General features: G+C 45.9%; 1 protein-coding gene across 7 annotated transcripts in view; it reads left to right on the top strand.

Moving 5' to 3' along the window:
* The window catches only part of LOC143131394 (receptor-type tyrosine-protein phosphatase mu-like), a 194,837-nt gene that overhangs the window by 50,388 nt on the left and 119,449 nt on the right, over window positions 1-25,000 (top strand). For all 7 annotated transcript variants that reach the window (XM_076291013.1, XM_076291009.1, XM_076291012.1 and 4 more), the window contains exon 3: window positions 18,990-19,264. In XM_076291013.1, the coding sequence (XP_076147128.1) occupies window positions 18,990-19,264 (275 nt within the window). The remainder of the gene's footprint in view (window positions 1-18,989; window positions 19,265-25,000) is intronic.

Here is a 25,000-nt window from a genome sequence, read left to right as displayed (position 1 = left end):
CTGCAGTTAGGCCTGACACCCAACGCCTGGTCCAGCGTTTGTTCTCCTCCTTCAACAACTTGCACACTCCTTACCCAGAGATGCACCATGTGTGTCTGCGCTCCCATTGCAGTGGTGGATGCCTATTTGATCTGTTCACTCAACTTAATTGGATTTGCCGTTTCAATCTGCGATAGATTTTATTGAACCGCAGCACTTGATACGTGGTAGTCTTGGCTTGTTTTTTTTTTTTTTTTTTTTTTTCTCGCGGACTCCAACAAGCCCTCACTGAGTGTTTTTAATTCACTCAGCTAGCACTAGTGGGGTTGCAGAGTGTGCCGGAGAGGGTGGGGATGCATTGTCCAATTTGCTTCCCAAAAAGCAAATATCTATGGCAAGTTGTGTTTGTTCCTCACCCCCCCCCCACCCCCCCGCCTCTCTCTCTCTCTCTCTCTGGCTCCATCTTTCTCTCTGCTAATGCGAGTGGCTTAAATTAACCCATCTATCCTTGGGGCTCTGCAACACGCCCAGTATCATTTCGCTGGTTGTGCACAACATTAAAAATCTATTTGTGCGGGTGGGAATGTGTCGGCGCCGGATGCCAAGGAAACCGAGGTTAATTTTCCATGTCAGGAGGACGTTATCAGTGCAACCACATGACTGGGAGAGAGAGGGAGAGAGAGAAACACCCCCCCCCCCAGCACACACACACACACACACACACACACACACACACACACACACACACACACACACACACACACACTTGTCCGTCACGTCGTGTAACGCAACGTCACTCCAACCCTTTGAAAAGTGCCTGTCTGTCAGGGGGACAGAAGATTAATACACACAGTTGCCACGGGGACGGCCTTTGATTACAAAGCCACCTATCAGCGCGCACATGGGCGTAATTAAAACTCAGCCCGCTAATTCCACACAAACAAACAGTGATAATGCAACGAAGCAGCCGGTGGGGACCCCCAGACCTCGCCACACACACACACACACACACACACACACACACACACACACACACACACCCCAATCATCCCCCGCTGAGGCCTGCTGCTGCCTAGCGTGTAGAACTTCATTACGACACTTTCAGAGTGTAGAGAAGCTTGTTTCTGGGCGTATGAACGTGTGTGTGTGTGTGTGTGTGTGTGTGTGTGTGTGTGTGTGTTTGTGGATATGTGAGTGTGTGCCCATGTTCATGTGGGAATTGACAGCCTAGAGTCTAGCTCATGTATTGTGTGTGTCACTGTGTGTCTGTGTGTGTGTGTCTGTGTGTGTGTGTCTGTGTGTGTGTGTGTCTGTGTGTGTGTGTGTCTGTGTGAGTGTGTCTGTGTGTGTGTGTGTTTGCCAGCCAAGAGTCTGGCTCCAGTTTTAGTTTGCCACAGTTTGTGAAAGTCACCCCTCTCCTCCTCCTCCTCCTCCTCCTCCTCCTCCTCCTCTTCTCCTCTTCCTCCTCCTCCTCTTCTCCTCCTCCTCTTCTCCTCCTCCTCCTCCTCTTCTCCTCCTCCTCCTCCTCTTCTCCTCCTCCTCTTCTCCTCCTCCTCCTCTTCTCCTCCTCTTCTCCTCCTCCTCCTCTCCTCCTCCTCCTCTTCTCCTCCTCCTCTCCTCCTCCTCCTCTTGTCCTCCTCCTCTGCTCTGAGTGGCTCTGGTCCAGTGTGCCGCCCGTGGTCTCTGCGCCCCCTGTATTGCGATGGGAGACCCTGAGACGGGACCCAGAGGTGATGGCGCCGCCCCCATCTCCGCTAATGAATGGAAGGAAAAGCTCTCCCCAGTGACAGAGTGCAGCACCACTCCCAGGCAGCCTTCAGCAGCCGGTCCTGTGCCTGAGCCTGCCTTTGTCAGAAGCTTCTCTCTCTCTCTCTCCCTCTCTCTCTGTCTCTCTCTCTCTGTCTCTCTCTGTTTCTGTCTCTCTCTGTCTCTCTCTCTCTGTCTCTCTCTCTCTCTCATTCTCTCTTTGTGAGCGTAGGGAGTGTAATTTGGGATCAGAGAGGTGGGTCAGTGTTTTGATTCGATCTGGGCCTTGGGGTGGACAGACGTGTCACATAGGGGGCAGAGTTTAGGGCTGGACAGAGAGGAGAGGGAGGAAGAGAGGCACACAGGCGTGCACACACACACATGCACACGCACACATAAACACACACACACACACATATAAACACACACACACACACATATGCACACATAAACAAGTACACACACATTAACACACACACACACATGCACACATTAACAAGTACACACACATTAACACACACACACAAACATTTCTTTATACAAGGATTTGCACATACACCCACTCACATGTGTACAAATGCACAACACCAACTTACACACACACACACACACACACACACACACACACACACACACACACACACAGCCGCTGATCTGGCTCAGTGACCTTGCGGTCATATGATTCAGTGAACTGCAGATTTTTTCCCCTCTCTGCCTGCACTGTTCTTTAATTGGGTTGCAGCTGTGTGTGTGTGTGTGTGTGTGTGTGTGTGTGTGTGTGTGTGTGTGTGTCTGTGTGTGTGTGTCTGTGTGTGTGTGTGTTTGTGTGGCCCGGCACAGTGACCTGTGCTGGAACAGGGGAGGTCTTTCTTTAGAAGCACAGAGAGGCGAGAGAAACACACGTACTAGCAAACACCAGCGGTCAGTCAGCCATACAGGCAGGGGCGGCACAGGGGAGCCTGGCCGATCGGTTTTATGAAATAGCAGTGACATTTCTCCTCTTCCAGGCCATAAGGCACTTTGTGAGTGTGGACAAATCTGTGGTAATGAGGCAGAGCAGAAGAGCAAGGCCAGCTCACATACATACAGAACATGCAGCTGGATATACAAATCTATCTAATATATATCTATATATCTCTATATTTCTAATGAAGTTAAAGCAATTTTGGGAAATTGAAATTGTATTTTAGCATGAACTAGTTTAGACATGCACAGATATGGTTTACAATAATTTCATTTGTTTGTCTTGTTGGATGAGTCGGCCAAGACGTTTCTCAACGCAGGCTTTTTATATCAAGTCAAAAGTCATCAAAGGACACCAGCTGTATACATTTGTCTGTTTTAGGTTGTCGGATCAAAGCGATTATTTCTGTCGATCGGCCAAAGCGGCATGGAAAATAAACTGACTAAACGGCATTACTCCAAATCTACCCTTGCCTCATAACATTAAAGCCACACGGGATGATTGCATCAGGAGAAAAGAAAGAAAGGGAACAAAATCTGGGGCTTCTCCGTTTCCCAAAAGTGCTTCGACCGGCCGTGTTATCGGGGCTTGTGAGCAGCATTAAATTTGTCTGATTTTCCAGTCGCTGGGTCCATCGGAGCCCCCTCTGACCGCCAAATGGAACTTGCCAGCGGTGGGCTGTTCAATTTCACCCGCGCGCGCTGCTCGCCGCCTCCCGGAGAATTACGGCCCGAAACGATGCACTCGACGGGAGCGGAATGAAGCTGGGCTCAGCGCTCAGGGGGTGTTCGCTCGGCTCCTCTCTCCTCGCCCACTGCATTAATTAAAATATCAATTTGTGGCCCCCGTGTCAATTTACGGCTTATTCCCGCCTATCTCCAAACCCAGCTTCTCTGGGCTGCCGCTCGGCTCGAAAACAAGCTTACAGGGTAGTGGTTCATTTGCCGCGGCGCATTACGTCTTAATGTGCATCTCTTCTTAAAATGTGGCTCTGTGTGAAATTGGATGGATAGAACCAGGGACTCTTTGTGTGTGTGTGTGTGTGTGTGTGTGTGTGTGTGTGTGTGTGTGTGTGTGTGTGTGTGTGTGTGTGTTTGAAAGTGTGCATGGTACCACACAGGGCATTGAGAGCCCCATGCAGTGACAGTGAAGAGAGTGTTGGCTGTTTGTGAGGAGGGAGGGAGAGAGGGAGAGAAAGACAGAGAGAGGGGAGGGGAGGGGCACTGGGACGTGTGGTGTGGTGTGGTGTGGTGTGGTGTGCAGGACGTTACAGCGGCAAGGCCGACACCTGCCTCTTCTTTCAGCTGTGATTTGTTGCTTGGTCATATCTCATAAATCAGCATGCCCGTCATCAGACACAGAGGCGAAGTTGAGGTTGGTTGCCGGGGTGGGGGAGAGTGGGTAGCTTGGGGCAGGTTTGGGGGGGGGGGGGGGGGGGGGGTTAGCAGTGGTCTATGTTTCAGAGAGAGAGGAGGAGGCCCTTTGCCCGAGGTTGAAATATTTCACAAAGGCAAAACCACCTTCCCACACCTCCCAAAAATAAATCACTCCTATTTGACTTTGATCTCTTGACACCACACCACCATTCAGTTAATGTGACTACATGCCCACAACCACCATTAAGAGAGAGAGAGAGAGAGAGAGAGAGAGAGAGAGAGAGAGAGAGAGAAGAAGATGATTTTATGGCTCACATGGAGGAGGTCCATTGAAGACATCCCAGAACTGTCATTAATATTCCAAGGTTGATCTCCCTGTAATTATTCTATAGATGAACCACCGCACACCTGAGGAGATCCAAGTGTTAGCGGCTCTCCCCGTCAGCTGAATCTCTTTTGTAGGCCACGAATAACTCCAGGCAATTATTTCTGATCAGCCTGAGGAGATCATTGTTTTTAATGGCAATAAACGTGGTCGGTAACTGGAGCCTTTCATCGACGGCGGCGTAACGAGACAGAAACTCCAGACGGGCCTGTCACTACATCTGGCCTCCTCCATCTCCAGACTGCGGCTCAGATCCAAACAGCGGCGCAATTACCAGCCATAATTTAGCGCCTTTAGCACGGAAGACAAAGACAGGGAGGAGGGTGGAGGTTTGAAAGGAAGTCCTTGGGAGGCAGAGGAGGGATGTGTGTGTGGGGGGTGAGGAGAAAGGGAGAGAGGGAACATCAGCACTCTAAATGTGTGTGTCAAAAGAGAGGACTGGGCCTGCGACTCCCAGGTGGTGCCAAACAGCTCATTAGCGTGCGGCTAAATTCAACAAATCAAAGAATCGCCAGCTGATGAAAGGAACAGGACTTTCATTTAGTCGGCTCGCTCACCCTCCGTCAGAGATGGTGCCTTGAGTTCTGGCAAGGTGTGTGTGTGTGTGTGTGTGTGTGTGTGTGTGTGTGTGTGTAAGATAGAGTAGAGAAAGAGTACTGTTAATGCGTATATTATTTTTCACATTTGTGTGATAAGAGTTTGCATCACATGTTTGTGTGTGAGTGATATTTGTCAGCAGGTAAAAAAGAGAGAAGAAATGTCATATTGGCATTTATGGCACTATAGGAGTTTGCGTATTCTGTATGTGTGTGTTTGTATGTGTCTGTGTGTAAGAGAGAGAGAAAGAAAGTAAGAGCATCCGTGTGTACATATCCAGTAAAAGAAAAAAAGTCATGTGTTAAGGCCTAATCCTCTGACAGCGTGCCGGACTGATCCACTTAGTCTATGCCAGTGGAGAGGAGATGGACGCATAACCTCGCCTCGCCTCGCCTTGAAAGGACGTCAAAAATCAAATCAGAGGATTTTTTCACTAAATCGAATCAGTTCAAGAGAGAGAGAGAGAGAGAGAGAGAGAGACACACACAGTGAAGGTGAAAACAAGCGAAGAGGAGAGAGAGAAGGTAAGCCAAGAGGAGCAAGAGCGATGCCCCCCCCCCCCTCTCCCCTTTTGTGTCATGCTGGACCTTAAATTCTTTGGCGAGCGAGACAAGAGGTGAGGACATGGCGCTTTTAGGGGATTAAGACTAAATGGAAGTGTTCGCTGATTGATTCCAGACAGTTGGGATGCATTATGGGAACGACATGACTCCAGGCTCCCGAGTGGCCAGAAGAGAAGAGGTCCCCGCAAACCTCCTGACCACAGAGATGTTAAGTGAACATGATACCCCGTGGAGTATCGGCCACTGCACTCTCTGGATGCTTGCATTGATTGCAGTCAAATCAGTTAACTTGTGCAAAAAAGACCGTTCATTTTATTACCCTCTGTAATTTAGGGGAATGTTCGACTAAATAATGAGGGCTAGAGGGATTGGTGTGATTTTTATCAGTAGGCTTTGAAATGAGACCCTATCATTGTCCTATCAGTGAGAGATAACATGCCTGAAATAGCTCAGATTTGGCCTGATAGCGTTGTGACCTGTATCCTCAGGAGCATTGATCTCAGCAGGCCTCTTTGTAAGAAAGCAAAGACCTCGGGCCTCTGGAAACTGTTCCCTCTCCAGCGCACTGCAGGCTGTAAGCAGACCTCAGTGTAAACAGGGCTTAAGAGTTGAAGATGACACACCCATGTTATCTGATTCCCAAAAGTCTCAAGGGGATGTATGATACACACTATTGTTTTTTTTAAAGGCTGAAAAGTGTGTGTTTATTTACTTTTCTGCCCTCCACCTATCCCCATTCTTTAAAAAAAAAAATAAAAAAAAAATAACAGTGCAAGCAGTTGGCCTTAGAGGAAGCAGATGGTATGTTCTAGAATGTTGACAGAGAAGCGTTCACAATCCACGGAAGCCATTAGGAGTGTGACTGAAGGAGCAGGCAGGCAGAGGACAGGGCACCTGGAGCAGAGAGACGTCAGAGAGCCTGCATTGTTGCCGTGAATAATTACCCACCGGTGTGCCTCACTCACAGACGCACGCTGATGAGATGTTCACACACAATAGAGTAAATTGCCTTTATTTTTGTCTCTGTACGATTTAGACCATTTATCCTAAGACAGTATGAGAACAGAATGCAACAGTTTAGGTGAGAATCTCAAACAGCTTCCTGTTTCGTCAGTATTCAAAATACCCTAGACGTTTATTGCAATATTTAAGGTGATTTCATGAAAGGTGGGTATTACATGCGCTCTTTCAGGAAGTAGAAATTGCTTTTAGAGGAAAGTGGTATAATATTTAAAGTTGTCGTTAAAAAATGGAAAGATTTGCAACAATGTAGAAAGTCTTGCATCAGCAGGGAGGAGAGAGAGAGAGAAGACAAGAAGGTGACTGACAGCTTCACGAAAGCTCAAGACCTGTGCTCACGTTAAGAGGTAGATTCGAACCTCAAGGCGTGGAACACCTGCTGAAACGTTATATTTCTTTCCTCTTTAAAATTTAAAAGGGATTAAAAGGCGTAAGAAAGTACTTTGGGGAAAGTGCACTTGAGAGGGGGCCATCATTGCTGTCCATTTCAGATGGTGGACTCGGACGTGACCTCGATCTGAATCTTATTAACCAGTGGGAACAGAGAGAGTGTCGGTAGCACCTATTTTTGTTTTACCTGTGAGCATTTCTATACACACACACACACGCACACGCATACACACACACACGCGCGAGTCAGATTCAGATTGGGGTGTGTGTAAAGAGCAGCCCCTCATGCCGATACCCTCGATAATGATTTCAAAGTTCAGGACCTGAGAGTGGTGGGCATAATGAGTGCCGTGGTCATTACTGCAAATTACATCCTGCACTGCGGCGCTTCGCTCTGCTCCTGCCCCGGCCTGACATGCCTCCTACCCGGGCACTTTGATTAGCGCTAGCCACTCAGCGCCAGGTCTGTCTCTCTCTGAACCAAACCAGTTGATACATCATTTGTATAATGTCATTCCCTACCACCCCCACCAGCCACCCCCACACCCACTCTTGTCTCTCTCTCTCTCTCTCTCTCTCTCTCTCTCTCTCTCTCTCTCTCTCTCCCCCTCTGTCTCTGTCTCTCTCGTGAGCTCTTAGTAATGTGCCAGTACCTGGTGGAGTATATGAGAATTAATGGGGACGACTTACGAGCTAAAAGGTTTCCCCGCACAACAAATGGATGAAATTTGCATGCGATGCGCTCTTGTTGAATGTCATCTGAGGAAGAGAGCACATCAGGGCTGAAATGAATAAAGACGGTTGGGGATTAGCAATAATGAAATCAAATGGCCTGATGTGCCTTGTCGGAATTGGCACGCTTCTCTGCCTGAATGCAGAGGGCCATCAGTTCATGTTCAGAAAGGACCACACAAGGGCCACACAGTAAATCAAACAGTGTGTCCTTTTTTTATCTCAGCTCACTGAGTGATCATCTACATTAGTTGGGTGTTAGTATGGGGTGTACAACATGGTGCCGTGCTATCATTTTATTGTGCTTTTTGTTGTTGTTGTCGTTGAATCATTTCATGTAGCACTAAAATAAGCTGATACCAATGGCTTTGAATTTAATTTGGCTTCATTTAACTTAATTGTCATGGTTACCTTTAAAAAAATAATTGCATTAATTATTGTAAAATGGCTTCTAATTTTAGACCTGACTTCAGATGTTTTTTCCGCTTTCAAGTTTCACATCGCCCTTACAGACACATAACTAGTGGCTCATGGCAGACCTTGTACTTCTTGTAATGGAAAAATGTTATTAACCTTTTATCGGTTGCTTCTTTCCTGTACACCGGTACCATGGAGCATACCGGAAACGTCCTCAGACGGCACAACAGACAGATTGTATTCAGTCAGTGTGTCCCTCTCCCTATCGCGCTTTCCTTCCGTCAATCCAGACTTATTTTTAAAAGCCCTGTCTGTGTGGTACCATTGTGTTGGGGGATACGGCTGCACTGCACTAGTCCTGCTAATCAAAGGGTAGGGCTACCATCTCAGCCTCTTGTCGCCGCATTATCCAAGGTCTTCCTTTTTCCATTTAGGCCCACTAATGCAAGTGAAAGTGCTCTGTGGTCATGGTTTCCAAAAGGGAAAAAAAGTACTGCTATTCTATTTTCCGCAAAGCGCGTGTTTTGCTTTGGACATTGCAGATGACTCGGCCCCCAAATAAGCCGTGTCTGTAAATGGGTCCCGGGCAAGGTCCCGGCTGGCGCAGCAAATGGAAGTTGGCATCTCCACAGAACAGCTAAGCGACTGCCTCCTCCCTCACCCCTCTCTCTTGCTCTCTTGCTCTCTCTCTCTCTCTCTCTCTCTCTCTCTCTCTCTCTCACTGGCCGATGCCCTGTCTCCACAGGTGCTCTAGTAAGCAGTGGCCGCCTGCCAGGGCTGGAGAACAATCCCAGAATTCCACAGGGGTGCCTCCATAAAGGGTGCTTTAGAGACCCCCCTCCACTCCACCACTCCCCCCCCCACCCCCTCCTCCACCTCCTCCTCCCCTGTCCCCTCCCTTCATGCCTCCAACCATCCAAGAGAGTTGCAGCTGTGGGCCAAAGGGTGAATCAGCCCCGCCCTCACGTCTGGATAGAGAACTGATTGGTTAAACAGCGTCCAATAACGGAATAGTGGGCGTGTTTATCTTTCAATCACTGGACAGATAGACATTTCCTGACAGTACATGTAAAAAAAAACCTCATCCCAGTAAATTTGTGTGGGTCTGAAAAAACCCCAAAAACAATTAAAAGTCATTGTGATGCAACGTTACAGCACATCTTAGTGTGTGCGTGAATAAGGACATGCTGCTAGTGAGGGTAGTGAGTGTAATGTATTCTGCATGCCTTGCTTTGACTCTGAGTAGGAAATGCGTCTGCCTTTTGGCCTCTGGCCTGGCTTGACTGGCATAGCTGGTGTCGATTTCCTCTCTGCTACTCCGGCCAGCACGCACTAAAGGTCAGCACGTCTGAGCGGCTAGCTAGGGAAAGTTGGCCAGCGAAGGCATGGAGTGCCCTGGAGCCCCCACTCCTAGCAGTGTTTACCTCAGACTTGCTATTGAAATTGGTCTCGGCTCAATTACCCATTTCTTCCAATAGACAAACAGACCCCCCCCCCCCACCACCCCCACCACCCCCACCACCACCCTTCCCCTCCTCTCCCTCCTCAGTTCACCACCCGTCCCGGCCAGACTTGTCCCAAGCACGCTCGCGATTCATCAGCGGGTCTTTCACCAGATCCCATTTCCAATAAGCCCAACTCCAATTTACAAAGTGCTTTGCATGTGAAGGTTAATCAATAGTGGCGAGTGAGAAACACATCCGCGCTACAGCGGTGTCGAGTCGAGGAAGCAGCTCCTCAGAGGGCTCCGCCGACTAATCATTCATCTTGGATCGGCAAATCGGGAGAGAGAACACCCATCTAATTCTAAACAAATATGTTCATCAACATGGGCCCGGGGAGTGGAACAAATTGAAGTGCTGGTTTGTGTGTGTGTGTGTGTGTGTGTGTGTGTGTGTGTGTGTGTGTGTGTGTGTGTGTGCGTGTGTGTGTGTGTGTGTGTGTGTGTGTGTTGTCAAAATACAAGGTTATAACTCTAAATCGATTCATGCCAAAGTTGTAAAATGCAAAACTCTTTGACTAGTATTGATTTTTCACACTTTCAATGTGAGTGCCAGATTTAAAATGTGTGTTCATATACATGTGCACATTTTTATAGAAATGAATAATTATGTATGTACACAAATATATACTATATGTGCACATATTGATGTGTGAGATCTATTGCGCTGGCTCTGTCCCAGTGTTGTGGTGTGTGTCTGCAGTTCATTGGACACGAGGTCTGAAGTGAGCAGAGTAGTCATAGCTGGGAGGCTGAGTGCAGTTTAATTTGATTCCAGTCATAGCCAATGCCATTTCCCCCTTCTAACAGAGAGAGGCCTTATATCCAGTGGTTGGGCTTGAGCCGCTGAAAACAAGGCCTCTTTTCTTCTACTGTATGGCCTCCAATGGGTGAGAGCCCTCTCGCTCTGAAAGAGCCGCTCTCTGCAGCTGCAACCTCCATCTCTCTCTCTCTCTCTTCCTCTCAGTCTCTCTCCGTCTCCATCTCTCTCTCTCTCTCTCAGTCTCTCTCTGTCTTTCTCTCTAGCCACTCTGTTCTCTCTGTAGCTCACTTTGTTGACTTAAAACAGTTTTACTCTGTCCTCTCTACTCTTTCCGTCGTTCCTTCCCTGGTTATTATGTTGGTGACGTCTTCACAAAATTAACCACAGTAGGAACGATGTGTTCTCTTTAATCTTCCTATTCCTCCTCCTCCTTCAAAACCGAAAAAAAAAATAAGGCGTTGATCTCTGTGTGGTCTAAGTGAAAGCGGGCGTGTCCAACGAAGTAGAAGAATCTCATTAGCAATCTTGCCTGGCTCCTGGGGAGATGTTGACATGCTATTAAGGGGGCCACTGGCTCCAAACCAAGACGCCATTGTGGCCGAGGTGACGGTCTTACCACCTCTCCCTTGCACTCCTTTCCGCTCAAACAGCCAGGCGAGCGTGTTTAAGCTCCTAAATCAATCCTAAATCATGTATGCGCCTGAAATATTTAGGCGTGCTGGTGAGCTGGGCGGCATAACTGCCACCCAGCTATATGCCTTTGCATAATACCACTCTAAGCATGTATTCAACCGGCACCTTCCATTAATCTGAAATTAAAGCCGGCCTGGTGGTGTTCGTGTTCCGTTTGGCTCTCAAGACACGACAGCGACACTGCACTTAACCTGTGAAGTATTCCCTCTGGGGCAAGACTCGTAGAAAATCATCTCTCACTCTCTCCTTCCCTCTCCCATCTCTCTCTTGCTCCCTCTCTCTCTCTCTCTCTCTCTCTCTCTCTCTCTCTCTTCCTCTACCCCATCTTGTCACCAAAACTCACCCAACTGTGAAGAGCATGGATGGGTGGGTGACTGCTTGATCATTAGAAATGCATGTGTCCAATCTGCTTTTTAATGAATTGGATTGAGGGAGGACTACCATCTTAAGCCCCTCTGTCATGGTCGATACCTGACACAATAATAGGAGCTGGAAATAGCATTCACGCATTAGTCTGTTCCGTGTTTTTTGTTTCTGTCTCTCAAAGCAGCGAATAATGCAAGCCATTTAGAAAGTGGTTTGTTTGATTGCGAAGCCGTGCCCTTTATGGAAATGCACAAGCCAATCCTCCAGTTGCTTTTAAAGGCACCCGGGTCTTAATTGGCCCCCGAACGCTGTATTGTTGAGGAGAAAAACATTTTTCAAGCTGAGTGCATTGTAGATGGCACTAAAACAATCCCATTAGAATGTGCTTTTTAAATAGTTTGCAAATTACTTGGCCACAGCACAGATGCATTTTGTGGTTGCATTAAGCTCTGGGTGATGGTAGGGAATTGTGTGTGTGTGTGTGTGTGTGTGTGTGTGTGTGTGTGTGTGTGTGTGTGTGTGTGTGTGTGTGTGTGTGTGTGTGTGTGTGTGTGTGTGTGTGTGTCAGTGTTTGAGTGTCTGTGTGTTTGTGTGTGTGTTGTGGAGGGAATTTCTGGCTGTTAGGTTACTTGTCGTCTAGGAGATAAGTGTTCAGAGGGAAGCGTATGTCTTACCTAATGATATTTTTCGCATAATGAACAGGGGGGAAAGCCAAAGGGTCACACATCTTGTTGCTATCTGCTGTTTATCTCCAAAGTGAGGTTCAGCCAAAATGCTCATTCCAGCATATTGCCACAGGGGGAGGGGGCTAGTTAGTCTGATAGCCGTGAATCATCGTCTTCCCATTGAAATGTGTTGATGGAGTAAACTGCACCTTCCGGACCCCTGACATTGTTTTGGCTCCCCAGACTAGATTAATGATAAAACTCCAAGCAGAGCAGGCAAGTGGTCCTGGGGCCCGTGGAAGCTAAATGATGATGTGGCCTGTTCGGATCGTGAGCAGATCATCCTCCCTCTAGGTGGAATGGAATGCTGTTATCATTTCGCCATCACCCCCCCAAGTCAAGGAAAGGTGTCTTTACTGATAGCACTTTGTGTGTCGTATTGGCTATTTTGCCCCAAATATCACTTTCATCTGTTACCCGCTGAGGCCTGAGCTGAAACAAGTTGGTTCACGTCCCTGAAGCCTCTGTGTGAAGTGCACAGCTCAGCTCCAGCAGCTCCACAAGGCACAGGCCTTGTTATGTTGTTGACTGTTGTTTTCGGAGGAGCTTGTTGACGTGCAGATGCCGACCCTAATGACCGGTTGTTTGTGATCAGGGGTCCATGGAGGGGTGTAGGGTTAGGGGGAAGTGCCCGCCCGCCTTCCTGCTAGGGCTGTGTGTATTACCATCAGTCGTTTTCGTCCCGGTACCCTCTCATTTCCGCGATTGATGTGGAGAGGGGAGTGAGGCCCCACTGTTACACATAGGAGGCCCTTCCCCCCTCCTCCTCCTCCTCCTCCTCGCCTCCTTCAGGCTCGCCACAAGAGTTGACTTCTCGAGAGTCTCTCTCTCTCTCTCTGTCACTCTCTCTCTCCCTCCATCTTTCCCTCTCTCTCTCTCTCTCTCTGTTTTCATAGTCTCTTGGTGGCTGCAGAGACACCTCAGAGCAGCAGAATCCTGCAGACAGCCAAGGGTAAATGCCTGGGTGTCATTGAGTATGCGCGAAGAACAAATGACGCGTTGAGAGAATCGGGGTTGTGTGACAGAATACTTGTGGCAGACAAATCACCAACAGATTGCTCGGTGCATTTCAAGGTTAGAAAAGGGGTTTTGTTAGTATAATGAGGTACCAAAATGGCACATGCCAGGTGTGTAATGTGCTTGCGATGCCAAGTCCATTATTCGGGCTACAGCGGTAATTGCCTTTTTAGACAGCCAAGCTTATTTGTTGTTGTTGTCGTTGTTTTTTTATGCAATCTTTGCATGTGTTGGACGCTACCAGAGGATCCTGTGTACAGCAGATGCACCCTCATAGGGAAGTCTGATACTGTTGTGGATAAAATTACACACACTGGTCATTATTAGCCCCCCTGGGACCACTAAAGTTCACTGAAGTACGGTTGGGTTGGGTTGGGTTTGGGGGGGGGGGGGGGCTAAACATATGTCTTATGTCATTTAAGACAGAAGTATGGGTGGAATGTTATGTAGTCTATGGTATGGGGTCCATAGAGTAGCTAGATAGTATTCCTCTGGACTAAGGCAAAGGAAAAATAGCTGTGCATTTAACCAGCCTTGTTAGCTCACTTAATGCTGATACTTCCGCTGAATGTGACCACATGGCTTTGCACCTTCCAAATCATCTGCTAAATTATGCATTGGAATTTTGCCAGTTTAGAGGCTGGCCTTTTTGAGATAAGCAACTAATTGAAAGTATATTATGTGTTCACCGTTTGAAGGTAAAGGCATTTTCAAAGGCTTTCGAAGTTAAAGCAATCAGGACACCTTATGAAAGCCAAGCAATCTGTCTGCTCTACATCAACAAACACACTATAACAGTTGGACATCGTCCACCATATTCGATCTCATTCATTAAGGCCATCTCTGATACTAATTTAGCTCAGCATGCTTTATACTGTATGTGGTGAACAGTACAATAATCAGTTTGCTCTCCACTACTGTATGTGTGCTGTGCTACACCAGTTTATAGGTTCCTATTTGTGAAACATGTTGTGAAGAGTACTTTTCAGTAAAGGACATATCACTGTGTGTTTCACTTTTCCTGTATAGCTAAGTGTGTATGGGTGACAGATAAAGAGTTTGAACTTTGAACCTTGAAAAGCAGAAGCAAAACTAGGGAATCAATTGAAACTTGAAGCAAAGTCACCAAGTCACCTGAACTGAATGTAGAATTGTGCTTTAATGCAAAAAAGTTCCCAAGCAGACCCACAGCCTTGACCTTGACCAATGCCCTCAATACCAGAGCCGCCAAGGAACCAGCAGCACAACTCAGGCAGCACCTATGAAAGGCAAATAGCCTATCTGGAGAGTGCATCACTGAGTATGTGTGTGTGTTATTTTCCTTTTTTCTCCTCTGTCTTTTTTTCTCTTTTTTTGGCTGTGAATATGACAGCTCCAAAAGGAAAACAAATATCAAAGGGAATTTGGAGATAAAGAGTGACATGAAAGAAAGAAGGAATCCCTTGGATGTGATCCTTTGTGTGTTTTGTTGTCATTTAAAAGTGAGCAAGGAAAAAAATAGAATGACACATATGGCACTCTCATCTATATATATATATATATATATATATATATATATATATAGAGAGAGAGAGAGAGAGAAAGAGAGAGAGAGAAAGATCGATAGATAGAGATAGATAGATATTTAAAGGCTGTAGGGGGATGGAGGCATTTTAACAGATTTCCACTGTACAAAGTAGGGATAGAAACCAGATTGAAAGATGCAGCTCTATATGCTGTAGTGATAATGTGCTTTCAGGTCCTATAAACGATAGCAAGCGAAAGCCCATCAGAAAATCATTTTGCATCAAAGTGAGTTTAACTTAAATACTCATGCCAGCTGCTTGTGATATGAAGGTAGTCATGAGTAGAAGGGAAAAAAGAGAAGATTTTGTATCTCCCTCTGGGATCAGGTCCTTTTGTACCAATAACAAAGCTGCCAGGCGAGGATGAATTGCAGCACGCGGCAGCCACCTCTTGAGGTGCAGCGTCGGCAGGAGCCTCTTGATTTATTTGATGGTCCCCATAAACGCTTTCTTCACTGAAGTCAAACACGCTTCTGCTGGGCTCTGAACATTTGTTTGCTACAGTGTGTCCTGCTTTATGTGCCTTTGCCTATTGGGCCGTGCCTTTTTCCCAAGAAACATTTTACAAGGCAAAAAACCCATAGATAGATAGGAAGACCACATTTGAAAAGTTTGTCTGTTATCGGATCCTCTGGCGTGTTTTTGGCTCCTCATCTAAAATGGTTTTGTTTGGTTGGGAGAATCATGTCTCCAGTTCCTTTTCATTGAGCACAGCTCAGCAAACAGCCAGATGCACTTGAGGACATTGTTATATATATTAGAATGCATAGTCAATTATAAGCATGTATCAGCAAGGGGAAGATGTAATATCCTGTGCCCGAGCTATTCTGCATTAAATCACTGTGTGTAAATAGAATATGTCTCTGAGATGAAAAGTGAGCTCAATTTAAAGCAGTATTTTGTCTTGGCTTCCATTCCCAACAACCTTGATGATAGCCTGCACAATGGCATTATTATGATTATGAATGATCAAATTACACAGCGGCTAGGCTAGCTAGAGGCTGCTCAGAGAGATCAAGAATGAAGTTGCCTTAACATTGAAAGAGGTGCCAGGTGAATTCAACACCTTGTCACTCTTTTCAGTCAGTAGCTCACTGATAGAGAGGAAGTAGAGTGAGAAAAAAAGAGAGAAAACCCCACTGTAGACATGATTGGACACGTCACCCCATTGTTTTATTAATTTGACAGCCAGGCGTAAGGTGAAGTGGAAGTGCCCGCGGGTTCAGACTTTTTTCCTCTACCGTATAATTAAATCAAGGGTGAGTTGAGCCGCACGGTGGATGAAGGCACAGGTGAGACTACGACCTCGCGTAAATAACCACATTCGCTGAGGCACGAACAATATGCCTTTAGGCATTAGTCGATGACAAGCTGATGTTTGATTTATCCCCTGTAGAACAAATGTTTTTGATCAGTTACTCATCCATTAAAACTGAGTCACCTGGGGTTCATTGGTCATAATGGTTTGTATTGTGCTTTCTTAAAATGAATTCCTCGGAGTAATGTAATAATCCATTTTCTCGCATGATAGTTCATAAACAGTCTTTGAACACCATGAGTAATGTACTGGAAGGTTATTGCAAATGGGCCATGGTGTCAACACAGAAAAACACCTGGAATGTATGGTCTGTTGCAACCCCTAACATGCGAAAAGAAAACACAGATATCACCATTGTGTTGGGGGATTTTTATATTTGTTATGATGTACACAAAGTGGATCCTTTTCCTAAATCGCGCATAATGGAACTTTTTCATGTAAGCATTGAAGGATTAGACGTTTCATAAACCTGTTGTGTGCACACAGACTAAGAAAGCCTTAAATATGATCACCTATGAATCACCTTCCTTATAAAAGCACTGGCTCTGCAGTTCATGTTCGATTTGTCCCCCCAAACCCTGCCCTTCTTGAGAGGGCATTATGGTTTTATTGAGCCTGCTCTCCTATCCGTCCGGTAGTGAATGACCACCCCGCGCTGAGACTGAAATGGACTGGAGAGTGGGGGGCGCAGGTTTCGGAGTCCTTGCTCCACACTTCAAGTTGCCATGGTGCATCCAGCACTAATGGAAGGAACAAAGCAGAGGAGGGTGAAGTGCTCTCCCTCTCCCTTTCATTCCTCCTTCTCACTCTCTCTCTCTTTATTTCTCTCTCTCTTTCCTTCTCTTTTCTCTCCGTCAGGGTCGGTTCAGCTTTGGTTGTGACGTTGGTGGTGCAGTTCATTCATTTTAGGGCGCATGCCAAGCCAAGCCGTTATCAATTGCATTACACCAAGCACTTGTCCCTGTCTCACAGTGGATTGAACTTTATGAGAAATAAGTCCCATCTTCCTTACACAGAAATACACAATAGACCTTCATGTGAACTTTATTAATAGACGGGAATATCCACGTGTGGATCAGTCTCATCATATAGAACATCTAAAGGCTTTTTAGTTGTGTTAAAAGCATTCAAGAGTTTACATTTAACTATAGCCAGACAGTTAGTGATTAGTTCATGGTCACCCACTCAAAGCATCCATCAGTTCATTTATATACACTACAGTAGACATTTGAATGTTTGTGTCATTTACGTAATGGGGCTGTGATTGCTAAGTGGCATATGAAGAGAGTGATGCCTGTGTTTGTGCACTGTCGGGGATGCTGGAGCAAGGTCAGAGTCTCGTTTGATTGAGTGCACATCGTTTGCACTTCCGCTTGTCTAAGAGCGCATGTTGCCATCCTTCCTGCCTCTGCAACCATCACTCCCCATTCCCCAACTCCTCAACCATCAAATAAAGATTTTTTATTTTAGAGAGCTACGCCTTTTGTCAGCAAGTGCCTGGCAGAAGACAGTATGGACTGTCTCTCAAAAAGCTTTGATAAGATGGTCTGTTGTCATAGTGTCATAGGGATTATTATGGGCTTGTGTGTTTGCCATGATTCAGCTTCCTGAAGTCATTGCAGGGTTGCTATTTTTAAACTCCTGAAGTCATGAAATAATATTGAAATAATCCACTGATAATATAAAAGCCAGTATACACACACATTGGCACGCACACACTCTCTCTCTCTCTCTCTCTCTCTCTTTCTCTCTCTCTCTCTCTCACACACACACACACACTCACACTTTTATCATGCAGGACATTCTGTAATGTTTTGTCTCCATTATTACCATGCTCTGATAAGAATGAGTGTTTCGGTTTCTGGTGAGATCAACTCAGTGATGTGAGAATACCTATCTGCACTCTTGTGTGTTCTTAAACAAGCCAGAACACCTTCCCCTGGACCTCTTACTCTATAACAGAACAAAGAAACACACACACACACACACACACACACACACACACACACACACACATACACACACAACACACACACACACACACACACACACACACACACACACACACACACACACACACACACACACACACACACACACACACACACACACAGGCACTCTTTCAGTAACACACACAAACACAGAGATACATGTCAAACAGACCTGCTCATTCCCTGTTTTGCAAAAAGGGGAAATGACTCCTAAATGAGCTCAGCGCCTCTCAGCCTCAGAGCTGTGTCAACACATACTGCTAATGTCAATAGCAGGGTTTCCAGGATGTTCTGAGCAGCCATTAAGGCTAGCTTGATGTTACTCATTAACTGTTACAAGCGCTCTTTCTCGCTCTTTTTCTTTGTTAAAACACGTTTGACATTAACTGGTCACACATTAGTGAACCTCTTGATGGCTCAAAGATGAGATTTTTGAAATGTCACAGATGCTTTAATGTTGTTTTTTATCAGTTGAAGTATTTTTTTCTCTTTTATTGTGCTTTCTTGACAAGTAGTTCTGTGCACTTTATGCCCCGAGACTATTAGATCTGAAAAGGATGTTTGGTAATTGAACCAACTCATGGTAGAAGGGGTCACTCTATGTGGTACAGACCAGTGTTATTTCAGACATTGTTAACCACTGACCTATGTGTGTATTATGTATATATACACACGTGTGTGTGTGTGTGTGTGTGTGTGTGTGTGTGTATTCATGCTGTAAAAAGGCATACTTAACTGCCATTTCATTCCATTATTAATGCAAATGCCTACACTGACACTGACTCTAGATGAACTGAAATATGAATCCATCCTTTTTATTGTGGTGAATGGCCACTCGACTGATATGCTGACGTACAGTATTTGCTTTTGCTATTTCCCAGGCTCGGCCTTCATGATGGTGAACACGTCCGGGCGGTCAGCAGGCCAGAAGGCCCAGCTGTTTGTGCCCCAGCTGAAGGAGAACGACACCCACTGCATCATCTTCCAGTACTACGGCGCCAGTCGCGAGGGCTCTGTGCCCGGCCAGCTCAACATCTACGTCAAGGAGAACAACAGTCCGCTGGGCATCCCTGTGTGGAACGCCACTGAGCTGGCCTCACACAAGTGGCACCAGGTGGAACTGGCAGTCAGCACCTTCTGGCCCAATTTCTACCAGGTGAGAAATCCACCGAAGCACATAACTGAAGGGCCATTCACACCAAGAATGATAACTGAATGTAATAAAATGATGACGTCATTCTTCATGTCGTTATCATTATAGTTTATGTGTGGACGTTATCATTCGTATTACTGTTAGCTAGAGCGATACTTTTTTGCTGTATAGCCTAGATCATTATAATTATCGTTCTTGGTTTCGAACGGCCCTTAACTCTTTGTTTTGATGTGATGCATAGTTGTTTTCTTAATTATAATCGAAAGATAGGCTAAACAATGTTTTCATAAAGGACACACAGTAGTTACCAAACTGTGTCTATACAACTTCTATCAGATGAGACAGGAAAGGTTTTGATAGTGTCGCCTATACATTGACACTTGAAATCAGCTCCGATATTTGCCATGGGCTCCTCATCGTACTAGACTGTTGAAAGTGTTGGAAGCATTTCGAGATTGGAAGGCAGACGTACAAGTAATATTTTATTTTACTTTATTTTAATTGTCTTAACTGCCTAATAACGTTAGGAAATCGTGTAAGACAATAACATGACAAAAAACGTTTTAAATAATTATTTACTTTACACCAACCATTCATTTTATTTTTCACAATATGGGCTTGTGTTTCACAATATAGGCTTGTTTAAAAGTATGTAATATGCTAATATAAAAGATAATAATTCAGTTTGTTTATCAGCACCAGCAACGGTTGGTTTGTCGGTTTGATCTGTGCGGCGCCTGTCGTACGAGTTACATTTTTTTAATGCATCCGAATGTCCGAATTTTTTCGCACCACACTCGTTTGCAGTGGTTTAGACCCATCCGCATACGTTCTGCAAATCTCCATAGGAAATGAATGACTTACAGTGCCAATGTGAAGGGGACATAAGACTTTACTGTACTTAGGTTACTAAGACTTAGTATTTGTATTAGACTTATCAGCTCAGGTGTGTTTGTAGTCAGTTATGTTAGGCTTAAACCCTTTCATTCTTTTCATGCCTTTACTGGTTTTGCCACAGTCAACTAGGCACAGAAAACTTGACATTCAAAACAGCAGAGCATTGTCCTAATAAATTCTACCTTATGGGCACCCATGAACTTCTCAGGTAGAGAATTTAATCTCAGGTGAAGTGATTCATCACCTGCTTCAGTGGAACAGGTTTTTCAACCGCAGACGGACTCCCTCATCATTTAGATGAAAAACGTCCTAATTACTTCAGACCGAAGTGATCCCTAAGGGGCACAACAATGCTGCTGGCCGATTCCCCTGTGTTGAGGATGAATAGTCGTACGAGCCAGAGTGGGTCCGAAAGGACCCGACGCCCAGCCAACAGGCTTTGTGCGTCCCAGCGGCCTGGAAAAGCTTTCATGTTAAGCGATGGAGCCACGGGAAGCCTTTTATGCTAAGAAGATCTTTCATGACTGGCGTTCCAGACAGCCACGCACACCAGGGAGACAGAAGAGTGAAGTTTGAGCAGAAGACAAATACTTTGAAAGGTTATAGAGTCGGCGGGGTATGGGGTAGAATATGTGAGCTGAAGTGTAGTTTTGGTGAAGGTGTTGCCTTGCGTCTTTTTGAAGAAAGATAGGACTTATGCTTATGGGTTGATAGAAGAAATGACACTAGAGACTACTCTCCAGCGGGCTAAAGGGATGCCATTTCTCTTCAAACCATCAGTAGCACAAGCTTTCCCCCAACAGTGGAGTGTTCTTATCGCTTGCAACAGAATAAATGCTACAGGTGTTAGTGCTATGGTCCCAAATAGCAGTCAACTCAGGCACTGATCAGGCTCAGATCCGGTGCTGATCTGGCAAAGATCCACTTGAGCCATACCAGATCAACCTCAGTCCCATCTTCTATGTGTCTCAGGTGGGGTTCAGAATCTTAGTGAGCCAAACTGAAGCAGACCATAATCTACAGTCAAGACTGCCACGCTAATTTTAGGGCTTAATACAAAATTAGTAGTAAAGTAAGTGTTCAGAAAGCAACCACTACTGCATGCCAAACACCACTGGGCCAAGTAGCGTGGATGACCTTGAAAGTTGGCCTTGAAGCCTTGAACAGACCCCCCCCCCCCAACACACACACACACACACACACACACACACACACACACTCGCCCTCTGACGAGCAGCCCCTAGTGATGAGTCCTAAGCCTCCACACATAACCACGGTCTCCAGGGACCAGCTCTGGCGGCAGGATGATGGACATCTCACCAGCTCCTCCAAGGGATAACGTTACTCTCAATCTCTTTTGAGCACATCCTCTGCCACTGCCATTGCAAACAGCAGTTCAATCTTGACAAATAGGTCTGGCTGAGGTTTGGTATGACTTGGTCTCATTGTCCAGCAAGTGGCTGTAACAATACATGGTTATGAAACTCCAGTTGTGACTTTTTAATATCCCAGAAGATTAACAATGAAAACGGTAATCGTTCTAGGCTATATCTAATTAGCGATGGAGAGGTAATTATAGGTTTGTGGTAATTGCACGCTATCTTAAGTGTTTGTCAAAATGAAACCACCTGGTATTCAGAAATTACTTTGTCTCTTATTTTGTAATTATGGGGTGTGTTTCTGTATTTCTATCTCTCTCTCTCCCTCTCTCTCTCTCTTCCCTCCCCTCCATTTTCTTTGAGTTTACTGTGAAAGTCTTTCAGCACCTCTAATTGCTTTGCCAGTGAGGTTGCGCAGAAAAACTTTTAATTGATGATACAGTGACACACTCAATTTTCAAGTGCGGTATTTTTTTTGTTTCGACCTAAAGCACTATGATCCTCCCTGACATTTTGCATTGTTCATAGCGGCTGGGTGTTATTGTGCTTCCATTTATAGGCACGCTTTCAATTGCAGGGGGAGGAGAGACCCCACTCTTCCGAGGGGGTGGCACCAGTGCCTAATGAATAAGCTGGACATGAGAGGAGAGGTTATATGGCACCCCAAACCTCTCCACGGCGCTAGATAATAAACTGAATACATGCATGGGGTGCTCTTAGGGTCAGCTGCAATTCAAAGTAATTTAGCTGAGGTTGTGTTAATTGGAGTCTCCAACAAAATAACAGACTGGACAGTAGTCTTCACGTACTGTGTGTTTGTGAGAGGAAAAAATGCAATTTATTTGGTTGAATCCACACAAACATCCAGGAATAATACACACACACACACACACATACACACACACACACACACACACACACGCACACACACAGAGACACATACAAACACACACAGAAAACACATGTGCACACACACACACACACACTCACACACAAAAAACAGTTCTTGTATAGGATGTCTGCCGTTGCTGAACAGCTCATGCTTACAAACAACAGTAATCACTAATTGGGCCGATTAGAACTGAAGCTAATGGGAAAAATAAAGCAAAAACAGACAGAAGTGGGAGGAGTGTGTGTGTGTGTGTGTGTGTATGTGTGTGTGTGTGTGTGTGTGTGTGTGTGTGTGTGTGTGTGTGTGTGTGTGTGTGTGTGTGTGTGTGTGTGTGTGTGTATGTGTGTGTGTGTGTGTGTGTGTGTGTGTGTGTGTGTGTGTGTGTGTGTGTGTGTGTGTGTGAGGGGGGACTTTGGGTCCACTAGGGCTCGGGGCTTTGCTGCAGTGCGACGCGGCAAACATAAACGCCCAGGATTTAATCAGCCTCCGGCACATTGTGACATTTTGCGTCGCGTTTTTCTCTCTTAATTTCCTCCAAATGAAGCCCTAATAAAGCCGTAATTAGCGTCCGGAGCCTCTCGCAACCGCTTCTCAAAAGAAAAGTGTGTGGGGGGGGGGGGGGTAATCAATTAAGATGCGTTTCTGAGAGCCAATAAAGGCATCTCATTCATGGGTCCCTACGCATGACACTGTTAGCGCGTCCTAATGAGCTGTTTGGATGCGATTTGTTCACGCTGCATTGGGAGCTGTTCGTCCAGGTTCCCCTTGGAGATTCACGCCTGGCCACAGGTCTTCACACCAGCTTGAAGTACAAGGCAGTACAGGTGTTTGGGTTCACATTACATTACAGTGGAAACCTCAGTTGGTGCCCAAAAGAGGACCATTAGACCATCAGCATTTACGTTAAAACATAAAATTTGCACAGTCCTAACTGCCTTTATTTTCCAATGTTACACATCAACAACAAAAAATGGACACTTTTGATTTAAAGTGTAAACCCTATTCCTAAACTATCCTTCACTATCACAGAGTGAGAAAAAAAATCACTAGGCCAGAATGAATGTTGTTTATCAAACACAGGCTTAACAGAGCGTCTTGACCTCCACTTTTTGTTTTATCCACCCTCCCTATAAGCCTGATAACTGCACCCACATAGTACTGTGACGTCTCCTTGGGTTTGAAGTCTGCCAACCATAACAGTTTACACAGTCATACGTTAGCCTTCTTGTTTTATTTAGAGACTGAGTGCAGATTATATCAAGACTGGACTGGAGAGGGGAGTGGTCTCCTTGCCTGGCCTCGCTCTTTTGTCCTTGTTATCACCACCTAAGTGACTCCAAGCTTTAGACGACGGGTATAACTAGAACTTTAAATATAAAATGCGGTAAAGACATCAGGATTACATGCTCTGAAATTTACTTGAACATGCCAGATGAAATAGCATATTTTAGAAAGAAAAAAATCCGACAACAGAGGCAAAGTCACAGGCTGTTTCACAGGAAACTGCGCCTAAGCTTATCTCAGATGGCACCAAAGAAAATATGTGAAATGCACAGCAGCAGAGAATAAAAGAGGAGAAAGAAAGGAGGAGAGAAGAAAGAGAGGGAAGAAGATCACAGGAAAGAGGAGTGCAGTCCGCCCCCCCCCCCCACCAAACCCCCCTTCTTCCCTCCTGATGTAAACCATGTTCTGTGGCCCTCTGCCAGAAATCTGAGAGCACGAGAGAAGGAAAATGCTCTCTCTCTTCTGGTTTTTCTTTGTCCCCATCTCTCCCTCTCTCCCTCTCTCCCGTTCCTTTTATTTCCTGACGCCAGTTGTTTCCTGACCGATAAGGCCCCTGCAAGAATGCCACTGCCGCCGTTGCTTCTGAAGTGGCACGGAGGTCCGGCGGCGTGTGAGCCAATTCACGCCACACGTCCACCTGTCGGTGAAACGCTGCTGAGGTTAGACAGAGCGGCGTGCGAGACCAGCACAGGTGTAGTCAAGCAGGGGGAAAAGAATACGTGTCACAACAACAACTTTGTCATGGAAACCATACCCCCTCCCCCCCTTAGCCCGCAGGAACAAGTTCCCCTCTCTGTAACAAAGCAGACGCTGTCTATCACCCAAGTCCCGCACAGACTCGTCGGAGGAGGAAGCATTAGTGTTTCGCCAGAACTCAGTCTTGAGAGACTCGCGGGCATGTTGTGGGCGCTGAGAAAATAAAGTGGCAAAGATGCCAGTCTGAGTGATTGATGGGGCCGTGTACGCGCCACATTTAGCCACCACTACATCGCTCCAAGTGTTTTGCTGTAATTGCATGCTAGAGGCGTCGTAGTAGTAGTGGCTATAAGCAGACACAGTTGAGGAAACTGTAGCTATGTTGGGAATACGGCTCACATGTGTCTCTATTCTTAGTCTCCGCCTGAGAAAAAAAGAGTTAGGAAAGTATTCCTTTCACTACGAGCTCACATACACACATATGCATGCAGATACACACATGCACAGTGTTTCCTCTGTGAATTGGAGCCGGGAGATGTAGGGGCCCCTTAAATTCAACCAGCTGTTCAGAGCTGGGAGTTTTGGGAAAAA

Source organism: Alosa pseudoharengus, unplaced genomic scaffold (genome assembly GCF_046254945.1).
Source record: "Alosa pseudoharengus isolate Yale_2024_CS ecotype anadromous, Long Island Sound unplaced genomic scaffold, YU_APseudo_1.1 YU_APseudo_1.1_scf_18, whole genome shotgun sequence".
In the NCBI taxonomy this organism is placed as follows: domain Eukaryota; kingdom Metazoa; phylum Chordata; class Actinopteri; order Clupeiformes; family Clupeidae; genus Alosa; species Alosa pseudoharengus.
The sequence above is the reverse complement of the archived record's forward strand: the minus strand, read 5'-3'. Positions and strand labels throughout refer to the sequence as shown.